This window comes from Rhopilema esculentum, chromosome 7 (assembly GCF_057945365.1).
Source record: "Rhopilema esculentum isolate cy_ngs chromosome 7, ASM5794536v1, whole genome shotgun sequence".
NCBI classification, from domain to species: domain Eukaryota; kingdom Metazoa; phylum Cnidaria; class Scyphozoa; order Rhizostomeae; family Rhizostomatidae; genus Rhopilema; species Rhopilema esculentum.
Window position 1 is genome coordinate 9,608,104 of NC_142821.1, and position 20,716 is coordinate 9,628,819.

At 35.2% G+C, this 20,716-nt stretch overlaps 2 protein-coding genes across 5 annotated transcripts; both read left to right on the forward strand.

Moving 5' to 3' along the window:
• The first annotated feature begins 645 nt into the window (after window positions 1-645).
• Window positions 646-14,264, forward strand: LOC135683301 (LHFPL tetraspan subfamily member 7 protein). 4 transcript variants are annotated; one of them, XM_089109109.1, is made up of 3 exons: window positions 646-913; window positions 9,881-10,286; window positions 11,314-14,264. In XM_089109109.1, exons 2-3 carry the CDS (start codon window positions 9,902-9,904, stop codon window positions 11,571-11,573), a joined length of 645 nt encoding a protein of 214 aa, XP_088965235.1. In that variant the 5' UTR covers window positions 646-913; window positions 9,881-9,901; the 3' UTR covers window positions 11,574-14,264. The 4 variants fall into 4 exon arrangements, with proteins under 4 accessions (XP_088965235.1, XP_088965233.1, XP_088965234.1 ...); XM_089109107.1 differs by lacking the exon at window positions 646-913 and adding an exon at window positions 921-6,482; XM_089109108.1 differs by lacking the exon at window positions 646-913 and adding an exon at window positions 6,500-8,595.
• Window positions 10,296-20,371, forward strand: LOC135683299 (mitochondrial ubiquitin ligase activator of NFKB 1). The gene is made up of 4 exons (XM_065198514.2): window positions 10,296-11,255; window positions 14,386-15,406; window positions 16,963-17,171; window positions 17,903-20,371. The coding sequence occupies exons 2-4, from the start codon at window positions 15,287-15,289 to the stop codon at window positions 18,591-18,593; spliced, it is 1,020 nt and encodes a 339-aa protein (XP_065054586.2). The 5' UTR covers window positions 10,296-11,255; window positions 14,386-15,286; the 3' UTR covers window positions 18,594-20,371.
• Window positions 20,372-20,716: the final 345 nt, after the last annotated feature.

Below are 20,716 nucleotides of genomic sequence, written 5' to 3' on the forward strand. Positions count from 1 at the left end.
ATAAATCTTTAGAAACACTTTTTTAAAGAACAATTTTATACTTACACAAGCCTCATAATTGTTCAAAAGTTGCAAAAAATTTAGCAACAATTTGAGGTTGAGCTATTCTTGAAGTAATTTTTCACAAAACCCTCAAAAAATTTCATCCCAAAAACGAGAAATTTTTTGCCATAATCTAGGGGTGCTTTTCGGCAAGGAAAGAATGACTCATTGACCTTGTCGACGATATAGTGAATATTCCTTTAATGCAATTCCTGCAACATTTTTTTCGATCATTTTATTATCTTATTATTTTATTTAGCATGTGCAATAGCTCTAACCTGACATAATGATAAAATGTATAAGACTTTTAGGAAATAAGAACATTGAATAATTTTAATGCTTTGATATTTGGATTAAAATGAAGGTGACCTTTCAGGACGAATATCTCTTTCTGTGTTTTCTGTGAAGGACGAATATTTCTTTCTGTTAAACATGATTTATCATTGCTGATTTGTTATTGTCTCATTTGTCAACTATCAATTGTCTACCTGTCTATGCCCGTCTGTCATTTGTCAACTATCCATTGTCTACCTGTCCCTGCCCATCTGTCATTCGCTTATTGTCTACCTGTCATTAACCAACTGGTTTCCGCTTGCTGCTGATTTCGTGAAGTGTAGGACTTGGCGGTTTCTTTGTTATGGTCAGTGATGATGCACTTCACTTTTGTGTTTCACAACAGGCAGTTGTGTGACAAGATGCGTTCAACTTCCACTTTGAAATGTCTTGGTTTAGGGATTTAATTCGAAGGAAATACCGGAATTAAACTGTGTGAAACTGCTGCTAGCGCTCTGCTGGCTACAACAACTAACACAAAACCACCTCATTATGTTGGCCTGGCTTGGATCGAGTAACTGCATGAGTTTTCACGTAGGTAAGTGACCATTCCAAGTTTCTTTTAACCTTCATAATAACTTTATCCATAAGAATTTGAACTTTTAGGAGAGAACAAAGTATGGAACAGATACGGGAGATTTGTTTGCTATGATACTTGAAGGATTACCTATGTTGATTTTTCCACGAACTTATCTCCTCGCTCTGACACGGTTTCTTAAAGTTATCTCTCAATTCATTAGTTGTTTTTCTTCAACATTTGAATGAACACGGACACATATCAATGGTGAAAGAAGTATAAAATGGCAGTGACGCATCTAACTTTTTATCTTCGTAACTTGTCTTGTTCGTCATTTAATAGATTTCAGACCAAAATTCATAAGGCAGGAAGGCAAAGGAATCGCCCCACAAACGCAAATCTATCCTTAAATATGTGACTTTCAACCGAAATTAGATAGATGCAAATCACTGCCGAGCCTTGTTCGTGCTCAATGCTTTTTATTTCAACAGGAAATGAAGCAAATAATCCCCGTGCATTCTTTGCGTGGTCAATAATTTTTGCTTTGTTTATGATTATTATTTCCTGGCTGTCAAAAGCGAATTGACTGAGGTCCACAGATGAAGACAATTCCGATACCTTAGGACACTTTTCGAAAATGTAATGTTTATACTATACACCTTATGTGGTATAGGGCAGGTAGCAGGTGTACCCTACCCACTGAAGATAAAAGCAGGTCTTTGAAAGCCCTATTAACAGGCTGATTAAATTACAATGCCCTATTATGAGTTTTTGATATGGCATAATAAGGTTAAAACGAATATAACAATGAAGTGATGATCTTTACTAAATATACACAGTATGAATGGTTTCCTCCTTTTCTTCTTTTGCAACTTTTCTGGAAAACATAGATTTGAACAAATATGACCTACCTCCAACCAATGAAGTTTTATTTAATTTTAAGAAAAAAGTTGTTGATTTCAAGGCAAAATTTTTGACAGTTCAGCTCATATTCATTTTGAAAAGGCATCAAGATACCACTATTGTAGTATACCACATGGAAAAAATAATTTATGAATATACAAATTCTATAAGAATTCCTGCATATAAAGGATTATTTGTATGCAGGGGATTTCTTAAAGATAGAGCTCCTCCAAAAGATAGTGAGAGAGTTGTACCCTTCCCTACTGAGAACAGAATTTTGGAATTCATCTGATAAGAAACCTGGGGGGAGGGGGGGGGTGATTGTACCAAAAAATGACTGTTGTGCTGCATAAAATATAGCTAAAATATAACTTACCTACTGTTAGGAATTTGGGAAACAAATACTCAATTTTAAGGGTCTATGAAATTAACTGTCAGTAGCAGGGAAGAGACCGATAAAATGACAAAGTACAACTTACAGATTACATTATGTAGCAAACATAGCTACGGTGAGGAGGGATTTTTTGTAGACACAAAATTAAGATTTCGCGACAGTGTAGCTAACCCATATCTTTGGGAATCAATGCATTTTGGAGATTCATATTTGGGGATTTTGAAGTCTTCAACCCACCCAGATGGATGGCACAACCTAATTCAGCTACACATAAGCATTAAACCCCCCCCTCCTCCAGGGAAAACATTGATAAAAAGTTTGAATAACCCATATCTTGGGGATATGGGAAGCCCCTGAAAACCTGCTTTTTGTGCTGATGTGGAAGCATGAAGAGATACATAGTTGATCTTTTTTGCCTTGCCACATTTACCCTTCCATGTGGTGTTCTTAAAAACTAACCTCAGTTTTTCATCAATATGTAATGTTTGTTCAATTTTTATTTCATTCACTAGAATACCTTTTAGAGAAAATCAACTTCTAATATAGGAAAGTATTGAATAAAATCAATATTGTTTCCAATCCAGAGCCTCTGGTACAACCTGAAGGGTTAAGTAGTAAGTTACAAAAAGTTATTATAGGTTTAATACACAGTTTTCTTGTTCTGCAAGTAAATTGGAGGAGCTGTATCCCACCGCATCGTCAAAGCCCTATAGATCTTCTTTATAAAGGTTGTTTCCTAATGAAAGTCAAATTGCTCATTACCAAATACAGACCAAGGAATTACTTGGAGCAGTTAGCAAGCTCCTTCTGATCAGTTTTATGAATTGATTGTAGTTTAATTCTTTGATTTCTTGCTGGAAAGAATATCTCTATGTATCTTTAAAAACCCCAATGTAATTTCATCACCTATGACAATCTTCAAAGATACTTTTTTAAAGAGCACATGCACTCCATTCCATTTTAGTTTCCATGGAATTTTTTCTCATATATTTACTAGAAAAAGTGCATTCTATGTAACAAATTTCTACAGAATCTACACAGTTGACTACACCAAATATTATTTTTCAATGCATTCTTATGTATTAATTGTTTTATTTTCTAAAGTGTAGCATTTCAGTTGAAATGCTGGCTGAAAATTTGTTAATTGAACTCTAATGCTACTTTATCAATGTTGGTAGGAAATATTACCAAAATTGAAACGATTGCTAATGCAGCAATGAAGGACACCTACCATAAAAGGTCTTTTAAGCCCCCTCTCTATTAAGCTCCCCCTCTTAAGCCTTTGATGACAAACACATCCTGGTGATCTATCATATCATTTTATCCTGGTGATTTTGATGAAGATGAGGACCTTATAATTGATTGATTAAACTTTCGAAGCTGCTAGCAAAGTTTGTTTGCAATTATTTGTATGACATTTTCATAACAAAAATGGCCAAGGGCATTTTTAAAACATTTTTGCTTCAAATTTTTAATAAGCCCCCTTTCTCTAATAAGCCCCCTCTTTTTGAAGCATCCCCCTTTTCAAGCCCCCCTCTAGGAATGGAAAAATAAATAAGCCCCTCGGGAGCATATAGACCTTTTACAGTGTTTACAAAACGAGGAATCAATTTTGTAATTTGTCTACTCTGAAATTGGAAATACCCCCCCCCCTTGAGATTTTTAAAGACCCCAAAGATCCTTATTGCAATCCCCTTGTTCCAAAGTAGAGAATGGTCAACTTATATCTTCAAAATCTGAAACTGCCTTGCAATTACTTTCAACAATATTTTCACTTCAGCAAGTTTATAAACCCCACCCCCTTTTGATCACAGTTGGAGCTTGACCACGAATCCTTTGTTCATTTCGATCCTTCATTTATTATTTAATCAAGTGAAAGTGCAATTTCTGTCAAAGAAATAAAACTTTGAAGTTGTCACTGGGTTTGCTAAAGATCCAGATTTGGTCCATAAGTTCTTCTGATTATGCAAAGAACTTTCAAAATTTTCATTAAAAAATGATATCTCCTTGACACAAGACACATGAAACTTGACAATAATCTCACAATAATCAGACACTTCAAGGAAAAACTCTCTAGATTTTGGTTTTGTCCTGCCTTAAAGACGGAGTCTCAATGATCTGTGAAAATGTTACAAAGTTTGTCATTGTGATAACATCTTTGATTATCAAATATTAAATAGAAATCAGATAAATATTTTCCGAAGCCACAGTCCTCTGTTACCATCAATTGTTGTTTATAAGAAGGGCTCCGATTGACACAAATGACGCTGGACTAGCCACACCAGACAGATCGAGCATTTAAAATTCTATAGATCGATCAAGTAAGTCGTCTAGATATCAAGACATTTGCATTGGAAATATAACGATACGCTTTTTGATTGGCAATAGATACCTAGAATGCGGAATGTAAGGGTTCAGCGACCTTCACTTCATCGCCGACACAAATATTCGGCTTTGATCTTGCGATGTTTTTATCAACCATAATATTTCTAATTTCTCCTTTGAACATATCTTCATTAGATCTCCAATTTTTTTGTGCCTAGCAACCGTTTCACAGCTTAAAAATCATGTTTATAGATTTTTTCTGGACTACATTAGTTAACTATGATGCCTTTTCTCTAGATTTCTTCTTCTTTTTGTTAAAAAATCAGGTCTTTAAAGAAAGGAAAACAATATGTTTCTGGAATCATTCTGCAAAACCACAATAGATATTTTGTTTTATAGATTATGTTGATAGGAAACTTTTGTGACATGATGTAAACAGATGGCTACCTGCGCTATTTAGATGGTAAGAAGCTTTATTAGGTCCAGTGTCTGGGATGGAAAATACCAATCAATTTTGCTTAAACTTTGCGGAAAGGAGGTTGGTTCTCGAAAGAGAGCGATGATTTATTGGTCACTTCATGTCTGTATGGTGCCTATGCCAGTAGCAAAGCGAAGGGTGCAAGAGGGGGCAGATGCCCACCCCCTATGGCAATCTTTTGGAAAAATAGCGTTTTCTGGCATTTTAAAGAGTGTGGACTCCCATTTTCCCTTGCCCGACTCGCCTTCGTCCCCCAATCTTACCACCCTGGCTATACTACTGGCCTACACATGTCCAAAAAGTGAGTTGAATGCAACAGATTTCGGGCAATAACAGTGTAACGGTCGATTGCAGTTGCAACTTAGGATTTAGGTACCAACCCTAAGGACAGTTTGGGGGTGATGCAAAGCCAGAAAATCACTGTTGTTGAAGTCACTGCATGTGACTCAACTTGTGAACTAGAGTCATTTCGCAAAGGCAACACCTCTTTTGGCGTAAAACCTTCACGGGCCTAAAACTAGTTCGAATATTTGTTGTTCTTGAAATAAGCTAAATATGTAATTTTTAGATATTTTTAAATTCGATATTGTAATTTGATATTGTAATTTGTAACTTTAATTTTACAGGCAACAGGATTTTTAAAGATAATTAGTAGAGAGTGCGGGAAAATAACCGACCCGAGCGAGGCTCGAACTCACGACCCTTGACTTTGTACGTCAAGTGCTCTACCGCTGAGCTATCGGTTGAGAATTTTAATTTTCTTCTTAACTTTAATTTTAACAGGACCTTGATTGATTGTAGCTTTTGAGCAAGCTGACCAATTATATTATCCTGTATATACTAATTATTATTATTATTATTATTATTATTATTATTATTATTATTATTATTATGCGGACAAAATCTGCAGATTTTTTTATATAGCAAGATCCACTGTTTAGAAGTGATTTTTGTTCACTTTGATTGCTGTAGTCCTAACGGGTAATCTTTTAAGACTGTTGGCTTGCCTTGTTTCTGGGTTACATCGCTGGAAAAATCATATGGAAAGATAACATAGATAATCAGCAGCCGCGTGCTGTTCAACATCTGCTCCGTTTCACCACTGGCGTTTGCAAAATTCTAAAGGAATCTAATTTTATCAGCTTATTTGTTTGAGAAGAAGACAGATTTTTGCGTGTTTATACGCAAGTTGGTTTCTTCAGATTTTCGTGGGTTGGTTATTGCTCCTTCTTGTTAGCAAGGCTTAGCAGGCTATTGTGCTATCCAGAAATGATAACAATAGACAAAGAAAATTTGCAATATTTACAGTACAATATTTTGTCTTTTCAACATCTTGGTAACTAAACCGGTTTTCCATACTGCGGCTGATTTGAAAATACAATGGCTGGATGTTTGATTAGACGAAAAAATTGGAATTTGGGCAGTTGTTAAGTATTCACAGCACAGGAATGAAACCCCATGTTCGGTTGCTGGTACATCGAAGAGACTGGGTAAGGAGGCTTATCGATAAATAAGTGAGTTATAAGGTATTCAAAGGCTAGATTACGTTATACGAACGTGTCTTTCGCACCAGAAGTTCTACTTGTGTTTTTTATTAGGCGTCATAATAATATTTTCTTGCGCCCATTCATGATTCCATAATGCAATGACAAGCAGAACCTAGGTCAGAAGTGAGCACTTTGAACGAGAAAGTCTCTTGCCCTTCAAGTTTAAGATGAGATTAATTTCCTCTCGGTTGATTAAAACGAATCACGAAGATTCTTAAGATAATGAAGTTGATTGGATCAACAGATAGATGCTGGGATTTATTTTGTCCTGTTTACTTTTTAATTTTGAAAGAAATTTGATTAAAGCAAAGGAAGATGGAGAACAGCTCCGTGAAAGTATTGCTTTACTAGTCCCGGAATGCCAAACTCTGGTAGTAACTAAATGGTCTGGGACAAACCGTTAGGTACAGAAACCGCTGGAGCGGTGAGAGAATGAAGGAGATAAAAAAAAACATTGATGTGAGAGGGTTTGGACCTATTTTACTCATATTTTGTAAAATGGTTAGGACAGGTTTACGCTTCGAAGTGTTGGTCCAAAAGTGAATACCTGATTGTCATTTTATCAAAGTAATTCAATTTTTTGTGCTTTTCGTAAAGAACAACCATCATCTGTTTTCAAAGAAAGGTCTTGAACTTTTTCCGATTTAAGTAAATTCTTCATGTAGTTTTGTGTAATTCCCCCATCAGACCAATGAAGTAAGCAACTCAGAAACAGTGCAATTGCAAGCGACTTTAACGTGTTTCCTTTACAGACTGGCTCAAGTGCGTAACAGAATTACTGCCTCGACATCTTCCTAAAAATTCTAATGGCCTATCCAATTTAAGTGGACTCAGTTAAGTCCGCATTGTCTCTGATTTATGTCTACCCTTGGCAAGCTCTAAAGAGTAAGAGATACCGCTAACATTCTTGGACTGACAAAAATCCAAAAGGATATACCTCTAGCCACTCTTGCACCGACTAATGGAATTTCATATAACCTTCTATCCTCACAAATGTATACAAGCGTATACATAATATTGGGCTTAAATTTGCGGTGTTGTGAGCTTTAAGATAGGCAATTCGATTTCACAAATGTCTTTATCCTGGGCGGACCGTTTCCTGAATTTAATCTAGACCAGAGAAATGTGGCTACCTTGCCTAAGTCAAAGCAGATGAACGCCTCAATCGCTTTCAATCTAAAGTGGTTTTTCAATCTTCTGGAGGCCTGTTAAATTTTGCGCTTATCACAATTTTAACACAAGTTATTGTAGTCTCGACTTCATTTCAGCCCCACGTAAGCTAAGTTCATTTCTTCAGAAAGTTGGCAACATAAGAAAAGGAAATTGTTCGAGTTAAATATGTTTAATGTTTTTAAATGCTTTTGTCAAATGTCTGATATAACTGCTTGACGTAACACTATTCTGGACAAAAATGACTGATTTTCAAGTCTCACCAAACCCTCAGTACTGGCTTGCATTAATCGGTTGATGATGTAATTACACAGTCATGTGGTTACTTCTTGTTAAGCGTAAATGTGAGTTCAGAATTACTGTAAGTTTCATTTTGTTTCAACAATTTTGTCGAGGTTTAAAATAAAAGAGGCAGGCCTCGTTTAGAATAATAGCATATGTTCCCTTTGGGATTAAGCTTTCCTAATAAAAAGATACTACTACTCAGGAGGTGCTAATCTTAGAAACAATTCTGTGTCTGGTCGACTTATAGGTTATAGACCGACGGAAAATACGATCAATTAACGAACAATACTTCCTATGAAATTTTAACGCCACTTCCCGTGATTCGTTCTTTTTTTAGCGAGTGCTCAACGAAGGCAATGTTTGTCTAGTTCCACACTATACCGCGCGCTATAGTGAATATTTTACCTGCAAAGTTTGTTTTTGCCTCTTGTGAGTCAGTGGCGGTTATATCAATTTGATCGAAACTCGCGGCTGTATAAACCAATCGGATACCTGTTGAAGACTTGTCATACGAACAAGATAAGATTTTGTTGTTGCATGTTACGCTGTGTTTGTCGCCTCTTGATTCATAATGGATGCCTCCGTGACTACTACTATCATTGTAAGTACTTGTATCGAAACGCGGAGAAGGCCTCAGCAATGATGCATCCGCTTGACTTGATATGATAGTTAGAATCACTATGTCATACCAGTCCTCGACTTCGTATTATATTATCTTGGTAAATTCAATTCTATTCTGCTATGGTCCTAAGTAAGGTTATTTTTATTTATGGATTTCATAGAACGCAGTTCATCTATTCCTCTTAGGAGTTTTACCGCGACAAATACGACTCACGCAACTGCATTGCAGCCTATTTCACTAAGTGTTTTAGTAATGTTTACACATTTGTTGTAACGTCGTTGTTTGCGGAGAATAAATAATGTTGTCAATTATGATTCCATGTTTATTTCTTGGCCATATTTGTTGCTTCGCTTTGAGTAATTAGTTATCTTCTTTTATAAATGGAAAAGAAAATAGTCTGTCGAACCTATTCTTGAGCTGCAAAGATTTATTTTCATTTTTGAGATTTGCAGCATAACTCCATGCTTACACAGGAAAATTCATTCAGATTGTTCTCATCCTTGTTTAAGCTAGATTACCAAATTTAGCAAAAAGCTTACTTTTGCTATAGATGTTTGATTGCAGCGAACCGAAAATTGTCTCATTTAGAGTTTTTGCTTCAAATGGGAAAGTGGTTAAGGAAGTATTGTAACATAACCTCAAGGCCTTTTCACAAAATTGAAGGACTGTTAGTGTCAGCCATTCTAGTAAATACATACAGCAGGCGTTTGTTTTTGATTTGATGGTACATAGTGCCATTTCTAGATTATATGCACCAGACGTTACACATCCTCTCATTGAGACAGCGTTATGTTTAGGCCAGTTGCAATTTTTTAGACTATTTGCATTTATTGATCTATCTTGATATTCATATAGAAAATATTCACCAAACCATTTTTATTTTAGGTCGATAGTTGCCCAGCAAAAATGTTGATACTCTTAAAAAATTGTCACTACTGAAAGAAACCATTTTTGTTTTAGGGCGATAGTTGCCAAGCCAAAATGTTGATACTCATAAAAAAATCGTCACCGCTGAAAGAAATCATTTTTGTTTTAGGTCGATAGTTGCCAAGCCAAAATGTTGATACTCATAAAAAAATCGTCACAGCTGAAAGAAATCATTTTTGTTTTAGGTCGATAGTTGCCAAGCCAAAATGTTGATACTCATAAAAAAATCGTCACAGCTGAAAGAAACCATTTTTGTTTTAGGGCGATAGTTGCCAAGCAAAAATGTTGATACTCATAAAAAAATCGTCACCGCTGAAAGAAATCATTTTTGTTTTAGGTCGATAGTTGCCCAGCAAAAATGTCAAAAGGTGTCACAACAATATGGATTATCGTTTCGGTGCTGTTTACGTTGGCTGTTGTGTTCTCCTTCGTAACTCCTGTTTGGTTTGAAAACAAGATTGTGCAGAGATCGGAGGCAAATGTTACCGAGTCTACGAACGTGTCATTTGGTCCTCTACGGTATTGCTCTAAAAGCCAACTAGACGATGTCGTTGTAAAATGCAAATTTTATTCCGGTCTAATGAACATTCCGTCAACCACGTGGATTCTCTGTAGCGTTGTGTATGCTCTTGGTTGTTCGCTGTTGTGTACTGCCCTTTGCTGTGCTTTTGTTGGCTGTTGTATCAGAGAAGAGACCTGGGAACGAGTCAGATTAAGTGCTGCATACTTACAGTTATTTGGAGGTAAATTTTTGCTCTTTTTTCGAATTCGTTGACAATAAGTAATTCGACTTAGTTATTATATCAACCATGTGTAAACATTAGGGACTACCTAGAGTATGATCTTCCATTTATGTACAAATTTGGTCGTGTAAATGGCTCTCTTTGGCGTTTGTTTGAATAAAAACCGAGAGAAATGGGACAAAGCAATTTCTGATGGTCGGCGAACTTTCGATAATAATTACAAGAAACCATCTGGTTATATGACAAAGCAACATGTAAGCAGCATTTTTTAAAGTTCTTTTTTCAATGTAATACTCTTGATACTGGGGAAAGATAATATACAAATTTTTAAACATTGAAAAAAGTTTTCGTTTTTTCGCTTTCTCTGATTGATTCTTCGACATTTGATAACTGCTCAAAAACCTTGATGACCAACAACAGAAATTGGAAGAAATTGGGTTACTTGCAAGTCTATTTCATTTTCTGTTGTTTTAGTATATAGTATCTCGGATCCACATCAGCTCTATAGAAATATGTATTTATGTATGTATTATGTATGTATGCGACGTTCACCTGATATTTTCTTTCTGTAAACGAGATCTTCTGTTATCGTGGCCTTGGAAGGGATGCCATGTCTATCCCAACCAGGCTTTTTAATGTAATCAGTAGTTCTTGAAGGACCGAGTAAGATATAAAATTAGCTTTATACGTCTTAAAAGTGATTTTCTTGATAATATAGCGAGAGGAAATTGCATTAAAGGAACCTTTTAACCAGCTTTTTAGCCACGACCGATGTTTAATCTTTACTTATCCAAAGGGAAATGCCAAGAGGAAGGAGAAAATCTGTTTTATTTTATGGGTGGGTGTGGCAGCACACCTTTTCCCTCCCTAATCTGTTAAACTTGACACTAAGTCTGTCTATCTCTTGTTGTTTCAAATCTTGGACCTCTACTCTTCTGGCTCAAACCAGCTATTTGGTGTTGTATACAGGTAAATGATTTGAATGATAGTATGCTAGAGTCTCACAGTATTTGTTTCTCTTTTTCAGTGGTTTTTATTAGCTTGGCGTTGCTGTTCTTCCCACTCGGACTAAGCTCCTCTTTCGTCCATAAAATATGTGGACCAGGCGCAGACATGTACAAGTCAGGTAATTGTCAAATCTCATGGGGGTATGTCCTTGCAATTATGAGTGCAGCATTGCTGATATTTTCGCCAATATTGGCCAGATATTCAATCGACAGGGCTGAACCAGATGATGGACCATTCGCAACGAACTATCGCCCTGCGAAAGTATCTACAGCCGTATAACGTATCCGTTCTCAGTTTTAGCGCTTTGTTTGTTTTGACATGCATTCACATCATCCAAACATACTCCACAAGCCGTTGCAACTTTCAAACTTAATTTACTTCAATTGACCATAAAACTAAAATAACATTGCTTAGTCCTAAAATATCGTATTTTGGTTAGCAAATGCTCAAGGCATTTTTAATCAAGGAGGCAGATTTTAAAAAAATTCTTTTTGTAGGTTTTATTATAATGTTTTGTAGGTTTTTGATACGTTTGTTTAACAGACAGCTTAACACTTGTCCGGTATTCTAGCAACGTATTGCATACATCATTTTAATACTCTCCGCAGTTGCTATAGGTGCATTATTATTATCAATTATCTAAGCATCCAAGTCATTCTTTATTAGCTTAGACAACAGCATGCGATTCGGAAGGTTACAATTTTTTTACTATATTTCGGCACTGCATATCATATAACGCTCTTTTTTATAAGAACGCACTTCACAAGAATGCCGAGGTTTGATTTGCCAAAGATGAAAAATTGAAACAAAACACAATTTTTTTAAAAAAATATTTCTTGTAAACATAACATGGCGTATGTTTCAGCAGGGCTAATATTATTGGTCTTGGAAGCAATTTACATTATGTAGTTGTAGAAAAACCAATTTTGGAATAAGAACAACATTAAAAAGCATGCGAGCCGGAAATAAACTATAAAACAAAAACTTCAAGCCTAAATAGAAATTAGCTAGCTCCTTTAAGAAGGGTGTATCACATGGAGTTTTAAAACGCATTGCAGACTGCCTAGAAAATGTTTAACAGCATAGAGTATAAGTAATGGCATAGAGTAGGCTCTTCACAATACCGTTTTATCTTATGTTTTCATAAAGTGTTGTACTTTAAGCATATATGTAACGTTAAAAAGTTTGGAAGGTTATAAAAAGAAAGAACCCCCATACAACCAGTTATACACACACATTTTTATAAGAGTAAGTTTAATTGGGATTCTTAGGCTCGGAATTGTTTGATTTGTTAAGGATAAAGCAAGGTTTAAATTTTATGGCTAATTTGACTTTCTGACTCATAGTCCTCTGTATGTCTTGTTGTTCTGTTCTAGTTTTGTTTTGTTTTGTTGTCACGATAAAGAAAAAAAGTAGCACAGATCTGAACTTTCTTTCTCAGTCCCTGCCAAATTTACACGGATCTCTTAAGAAAGATCTAAGAATAGCTCTAGGCTCCAAAAAATATTATTTAAGAATTTCGAGGCTCATGAAAGATTTAGATATTCTTATAAAAATGTGTGTAGAAATATTACGGGTATGTATGTAGAAACCACTTTTTTTGAAGTGATCTTTGAATTAAGATGTTGAAACTCGGAGTCCTTTCGAGAGATAAATTAGTGTTTATCATATTCAGGTGTCTTATATTATTCGCTTTTGCCAATTGTAGGCCAAATTATTGTATATAAGAGAGCTAAAATTAACTAAAGGGTCATAACTGCATCAAATGACGCTACATACTACTTCTTTATATTGCATTCTCTGTAAAACAATTTATACTTTGTTAAGTACTTTTTATTCTCGACATTGTACTTGTATTTGTCTTCGGTTTTGGTTAGAGTTTCTTTTCAATTTGTCTTACAGTGGAATCCCGCTATAATGAACCCCGTATGTTAAGAACTTTTCGCTATTACGAACTAAAAATCTGGTCCCATGAAATGCATCCTGCATGACAAACTCTCGGTAAAACGAACACCTGCTATTACAAGATATTTATTGATCACTACGGAGTTTGTAATAGCCGCATCCCACTGTATAGATAATTTTAATTATAATAAAAGCCTCTTATTATATATATATATATATATTTATACTGCTGACCTGATCTAATATCAGATATCCAATTGTAATCATTTCGTACTAGTTGCTATTTAGTTAGCTTATTAGCTCATAATATACCTACTTTAAGTAATTGGAACCATTTCTGTTATTTTCCATTGCCCTTTGTTTTCATATTGCTATTCAAATCCCCATTAACCAAGTTATTTCATTTTGTTTCCCTTCAGGATACTTTGGCTATTTTTATTTCTTTTTTAGCATTGTGCACACTTAATTCCCTCTGAAATTGCTCATAAAAAAAGTTTGTATTGCTTTAAAGACGTTTTTAGTCCCAAGTCCCAAGAAAGTTGCATGCCCCAGTTGCTTGTCCCAAGTCCCAAGAAAGTTGCATGCCCCAGTTTAGGGTAACCTAGTTCTTTAACTTCGGACCGTAATCTAATTTCTAAAAGACCTTGTTTTATAAAGAGCTCTTTCTAGTTCGTTACGTTTTCGATTTTTTTGGATTTGTAACCAAATTTCTTGAATAATTTTTTGAAGCAGAAATGCCATCTGTCAATAGGGGATCAGTTCCACTTTATTGCTTTATTTCTGCTGGCAGCATTCCTAGGAAGCAAAATATCTTCTGTAGGCTTACTTCTTACAGTATTTTTTCTGCTTTTCTTGAAATATCTAGCAATATGACAGACCAGAAAAAGAACATCCTTCAGAAAAATGGTTTATCATTTTATGAATAAAGCTATCTATGTATACAATGTTAAAGTTTTATTATTAGAAGTTAATCAAGACTATGTAAGAGAAACATTAGAGTAGAACTGTAAATATTATACGAACCTTTATTTATATATTGATTATAAGATTTTATAGTTTACATCATATTTTGTTGTATTTGAAATATCACTGTCGATGAAAGTTCGGATTATACGCGAGGCATGATGGGTAATATGAAAATCTAAATGAATAAACCTGAAAAGCTAAATTGCTTTTTGTTTTTTAGGATAAGATAAAAGACTTTACTCAATCCCGAAGGTGTCCCTCTTTTCTTGGGAAGGGGTGTTTCTCCTGAAAAGAGTGGCATGTCTTTACATTAGACCTATGTCCACTCGTCAGGCTTGCTGATGATTAGGTAAGCAATCCAAAAGCTTCTATAGATTCGTTGATAAGGTCAAGATACTATGATCAACATGTGAAATGAACAGTGGAAATGTAGATCAGCAGAAATTGCTTTAAACAGCAGAAGCACATCAGTATCATCAACACATAGAAATGAAGATTGGGATGAACAGTGGAAAATAGATCAATAGCAATTGACCAGAAGAAGGGGATTGCAAGGAGTGCAATGTCTTACAGTATGCAGAAGCAGTACATACCAGGGCATTTTTTAACATATAAAGTGGTGGGGAAATTCCCCACCAGCCCCTTTCATTGCCCCACCAGTGGAACATGTTTGCCCCACCACTTAAATGCCCTTATGATTCGGTGACTTTTTTGATTTTTACTTTATTTGAGAATTTGTGGATGAAATCTTCATTGAACAGGTTTCAAATCTCAATTCATTTTTCCCTGGAACTGCTGCTTCTATAGGCGATTCCCCTAGAATATTTTTGAAAGCCTGTTTATCTGTAAATTCTGCCTTTATTTATATGCCCTTTTCTCAAATGCCCCACCAGTTGAAAATTCTTAAAAAATGCCCTGGTACATACATCGTAGGTGTGAATGCGAGATGTCTTTAGATAGAAAAATTCTGTCGTTAAGATTTTAGGCAGAGTGGGCATTTAACAAAAGATTCCTACTAAGAACTGGAGGAAGGGAAATAACATCATTGGTACCATCAGAACAAAATAGAAGCAATATGAACTCATTCGGAGACGGGCAGCGACTTCTGACAGTGATGAAATATGAAAACGAGGTTTTTCAAAATGGATTCCCTTCTGATAGGCAGTGCAGGGGTTGCTGCCTCATCCTTGGTTTTGTGGTGGTTTTACAGAAACAAACGTGACTACTGTGAAGTCTTAGAGGTTTATTGACATTTTGTATTATTCGGTCCAACTAGCTTATCGTATTATTTAGATTTCCTTGCACCTTCAACTGACTTAAGACCAAACAGCAATGATTACCTCATAGCAAGGATTAGAGTAAAAGTAATATCGAAATGTTGTAAAATCCTTTAAAATCTATAAGACTGGAAGTCTTATGGCATTCCTAAATTTTTATCTTTATATGTATTAACTAAACGGAATGTAATTTGGGATTAACCTCGGCAAAATGGACAGATTCAAGGGCTTAACCTTTCAAGGGGTCGTCAACACAATTAGGAAAAAGGGTTATGCTGGAATCCCCCGTTAAATCTATCGATTAGGCACAAAAATTGACATTACTAATCTTCATATTTTATATTGCCAAATGGAAACTGTCAGTATTTTTAATATGTAGTCCTAAACATGCCCAAACATACCTTTCCAACAATAGCTTTATGTGGTCTAAGATCTATTAGATTTCAGGTGCCAAATCCTGGAATGAAATTCCATTTATAATCAAACAATCTCCCTCGATTATGATTTTTGACTTAGGTTCAAAGCACATCTGTTCACTTCAAAATACCAAGTTAATTGAAATATTTGTTTTGCACCATACAATCTCAATATTTATTTTTCAATGTAAGATAAGATGAAACTATAGGCTTTTAAGAATAGGGGGTGCTCTCTCCTTGATTAGTTTAGCTATTGAGAAATCTCCTCCTTTAAGAAATTCCTTTATATACAATGATTTTTCCCCCTGGTTTGCTGTTCTTCTTCTTCTCTATTTTTGTATTTTAGTTGTAGTTGTAATCAATCTTTGAATTTATTGTATGTAGTGGATTTTTAAAATGAAACCAACTGAACTGAGATTTTAGAAAGCAATAGAAAAGTGCAAGGAGTAATAGATATGACTGAAAATCAAAGAAAAACTTACATTAACAACTCTGGATGAGACATGGATGAGAAACCAATATGGTTGATCATCAAGCCTTTTTCATATTCAGAACATAATTTATATTGTAAAAAGGAAAAGGAGGAGAAAATTTTCTTTAAGTATGAGTCTTTAAAATGGCCAGAGAAAGATTCTTTTAAAAATTTGGGGCTTAACTGGTACCTTCCGCTTTTGTTAGAAGAGCTGCATTTAACTGATAATGAAGATTGTGTCTTATTTTAAAACTTTGTCATACATATTCTGATCTTGTTTGAATTTCATTAATTCTACCAAAAATTATTTCTAAAATTTATTCTGCCAAAAGTCATTCCACTTGCACTACTGGTTACAATCAGATATGCAAAACTTTTTTTTTTCACTCTGTTTACAGTCACACTCTGTTTACAGTCACACTTTGTTTACAGTCACACTTTGTCTACAGTCCCACTTCATTTACAAATCACATTTTGTTTACAGTCACAAATTTCAAGTGATATTTAGTGCTGACTATAACCAGATTCTACTGTAGATCATGGAGATTTTAGAGAAGAAATAGAGAGGATGCCTCCTTGATAGGTTTATTATCAAGTGTGACAACTCACAGAAATTATCTGTTTTTTTTTAGGATCTGAAGCAGTATCAAATTGGTGATGAGCTTACTAACAAATTGGGGACAACACCAAATAGCTCTATACCATACTGTTCAATTATTGGTTTGGTAAAAGGTGATGAGACACCTTTAACTAGTACTAATGCTAAAGAATTTAAAGGTGTTATCCTTGAGTCTATAATAGCAGAGCACAGGACTGAATGGAATAGTGACAGGAGAGAATGGTGAGATTGTATTTAGAGAGAAAATGCTTAAACCTTTTTTGCTAACAAGCTCTATTACAATATTTCATATATTGGGAAATTGTTTTTAAATTTGAAGGTTTTCTGTAGATTAACCAAAAATAATTTTGCTTGAATTATCTAATCATTTTTTGTCATTTGCCTGAAGTGGGGCATACTGTTGACCTAGCTTATATTTTCCATATAGAATTAATACCTGCTTATAATAGAGAAGCACTCTTCGACCCTTATCGACGTAGTATTAAAGATTATTTAACAAAAGCTTGCTACATTACTTTTGAAATTGATTCATTTTATGTAATTCATGGAAGTGCAGGTGTGAAGGCACATTAGAGACATCATTTTGGTATAAAAGGATACCCTTTCGAGGCATCATACCCATTACTTAGGAAAACAAGGACTTCCAGGTTATCAAAAATTATGAAATACCTTAATCTTATATAGAGGTGTAACACTTTTTTGCTATTGGTTTATTTAGCTTTTATTTGGTTGTTAATATTGGTGAGGACATATGGCTAGAGCATTCACTATTTGCTCTTTTCTTCTCAGACTTCAATCATGCGTTTGTTGGCCAACTGACAGCATCATTTATTTAGTAGGTGGTCTTGCAAAACATAAAGGCATCCCTGCAAAAATTAGCAATATAAGGGTTTTATAAATTATACTTTATTAAATTAAAACTTCTAAAGTTGTGTGTCTTTTCTGTTTTTAAGGAATGATGTCCAACGCATTATCAGCAGTAACAAAAGCACAGTCGCATTTTCCCTTGAAGGTGAGGACGGAATAAATAAAGTTGGGGTAGCAGAACCACTATGGGCAAATGGTCTTTCTTTTGTGACAGTTTATAATCATTTTGAGCCTGTGGTTTCATCTTTGACTGACAATCTCTTTGGTTTTGCATCGGGGGACAAGCTCAAGGGATATGAAAGGACTGAACGAATGTTACTAGAAGGGACAAAGTTAACAGCTCTTGGCAAAGTGCAGAATGTAAGGGGAAAGACAATTATTGGCCCTCCTGACGGATCTTTGAAATACATACTGTCCACCGACTCACTTGAAAACATTGTTCGTTCTGAGACAAATTTTGCCAAACATTTGAGAAGGTTTTCCATTGCCTTCGCTGTTATAAGCGGCACCCTTTTCACTGTTTGGCTTTGTCGGCTATTAAGGAAATGGTATGTTGCAAGAAAGCAAAGACTTGAATTCGACAAGCTACGCAAAGAAGCTGTTGATTCGGCAGAAAACGGCAATGAGTGTGTTATTTGCATGGAAAGACCTCGCAATATTGTTATCTTGAACTGTGGACATATCTGCGTTTGCAAGTCGTGTGGTGATATGCTAGTCACGTGCCCTATATGTAGAGCACAGGTTGTTAAAGTCGTACCTACTTACGTCGTGACGTGAATATTGTGATCCCATTTTTTAGATAACTGTTTTTGTAGATTCATTTTCATAAAGAAGACTAGACATGTTTATATATGAATTTTTTGAAATACAAACTGAATCCTCAAATTGTTTTGAGATTTGTCTATTGTCCATAACAAATGTATATAGTAACCGCGAGCTCAAAAGGAATTTGGCAACAATAAATGCATGTTCACTCTAGGGTTTCACATGCGTCCTCTTCCTTGTCTTCTTATATACATCCACGAGGAAATGTTTCGATATGACTTTTTGAGTTGGAAAAATAAGCTATCTCATTGGAACGCTATTTTTTCTTTTCACCTTCTCTTTATTCATTGTTACTAATCTAATCTGATACTAATCTAAATCTGGATATGAATGGCTCAACCGAAAGAAAAAATCAAATTTGAGCTAGAGCACCATTTTTTGACAATCGGAACCAACGCTCTTCTTCCGTGTTAATTATCGTTGAGCGAAATCTCCCTAATGTAAGTTATAATTTCACATTTTGCTAGAGAAACAATGTTTTTCATTACAGAGTTTTTTTCAATTTAAATTTCTTTATTTGGTGCAGGTTTCGTTTCCTTATTCTTATTCAGGTGGCTCATTTTTAACAGCCATTTATAATCTAGGGCGAAGTGCCAACACTGAAACAGCCTTGCTCAATCATTTCTAAGCTCTTAATAAACGGGCAGTATCAGGTAGCAAATTTACCAATGCTAAGATCAAGAAAGACAAGTAAAACTCCATTTCGAAAGCAAGGAAATATATTTGCCATCTAGAAGTTCTTAATCGGCAATTTCCAAACTTATCGGCAAATAAAGGATGGCTCACCTAATTGTCGGCAAATGGCCCTTGGAACCCCCCCCCCCCCTTGACCAAGGCATCAAGTAGCAGGACCGTAGCACTGCTAGAATTATTTGGGGGCCAATTATCAAAAGGTTGCGTTAAACTCACTCACTCATCAGGTTGCTTTTAACTTTCCTTTGGAAGCATTAGGGGGCCATTGCCCCACCTGACCCCACCTGGCCCCACAGGAGCTGTGGCCTTGAGTGATGAAAGCATTCTTTGCCAGATATCTGCACTTGTCGCCAATTCTTTGTGTAACCAAGTCAAGCGCTAATTCCAATCAATCTGATAAACTTTAAAAAGTCAGCTTTTCTAGAGAAGCTACTTTTTATGGTACAAAGGTTGAACATGTAATGCACATTCGAAGTTTAGTATCCCACAAAGGAAATGGAACTGAATAGAGTAACTATAAATGTTCTTATAGTACATTTTGGCATATCTTGTCTCAGTCTATTGAGAACTCAAATACCTTGTGAAATTTTAAGACTTTCTTGCTTTACATGCTGCTATCTGGTTAGAGTTTTTATCTATTCTAAAACCAAGCTTTTTTTTCATAGTTCTTATGTTTGAGACTTTTATAATGTATCATTAGGTTGACAGGTTGTTCTATCTTTGCGAGAGCTTGTTATAAGAAAGTTAGATTTGCATACATTTAGGTAAAGTTTGTTTGCTAACATCAACACAGATACCATTTTTAATTAGGAGTTGAAAGTTCGTTCAGTTGTCCCAAGATTTTTGTTTAGAAATTTTATACTCTGCCAAATGGCAGAATCTCAGCCTCTTAAAAGAGGTATGATTGCGATTCTCTTTGGAACACCAAGGTCTTTATCAATATTATTTTTATCTATTTAAACAAGTGGGGCATTGTGCCTGTGCCTAAATGTCTCCTAAAAGAGCTATTCCAGGAATTGCCTTCCCAAAGATTTTTTTCAAGAAAAGAGCATTTTGCGAAAAACTTGTGTTGGTTATTTCTAATTTTCCTTTAAGAAAGATTTCTTAAGGCCTCCTTACTTTCAAATTTGCATTTTAAAGGAACGAGAACTGATAAGAGCAAACTTTCTGAAATTATGTAAATAGCAGGCCGTTATGATCTTGGTAGATTACACTTTTTTATAAGAAAGTAGATTAAAAAATTACGTTCAGAGCTGGATCTTTGAAACCTGAGGGAGTTGAAAAAAGTTTGGATATTCAAAATTTCAGAGGAAATTCCCTTGCAAGAGTGAAAAATTTCATTTAGGGGCAATAATGTACTGAACAGGAATTTCCCAAGGTCC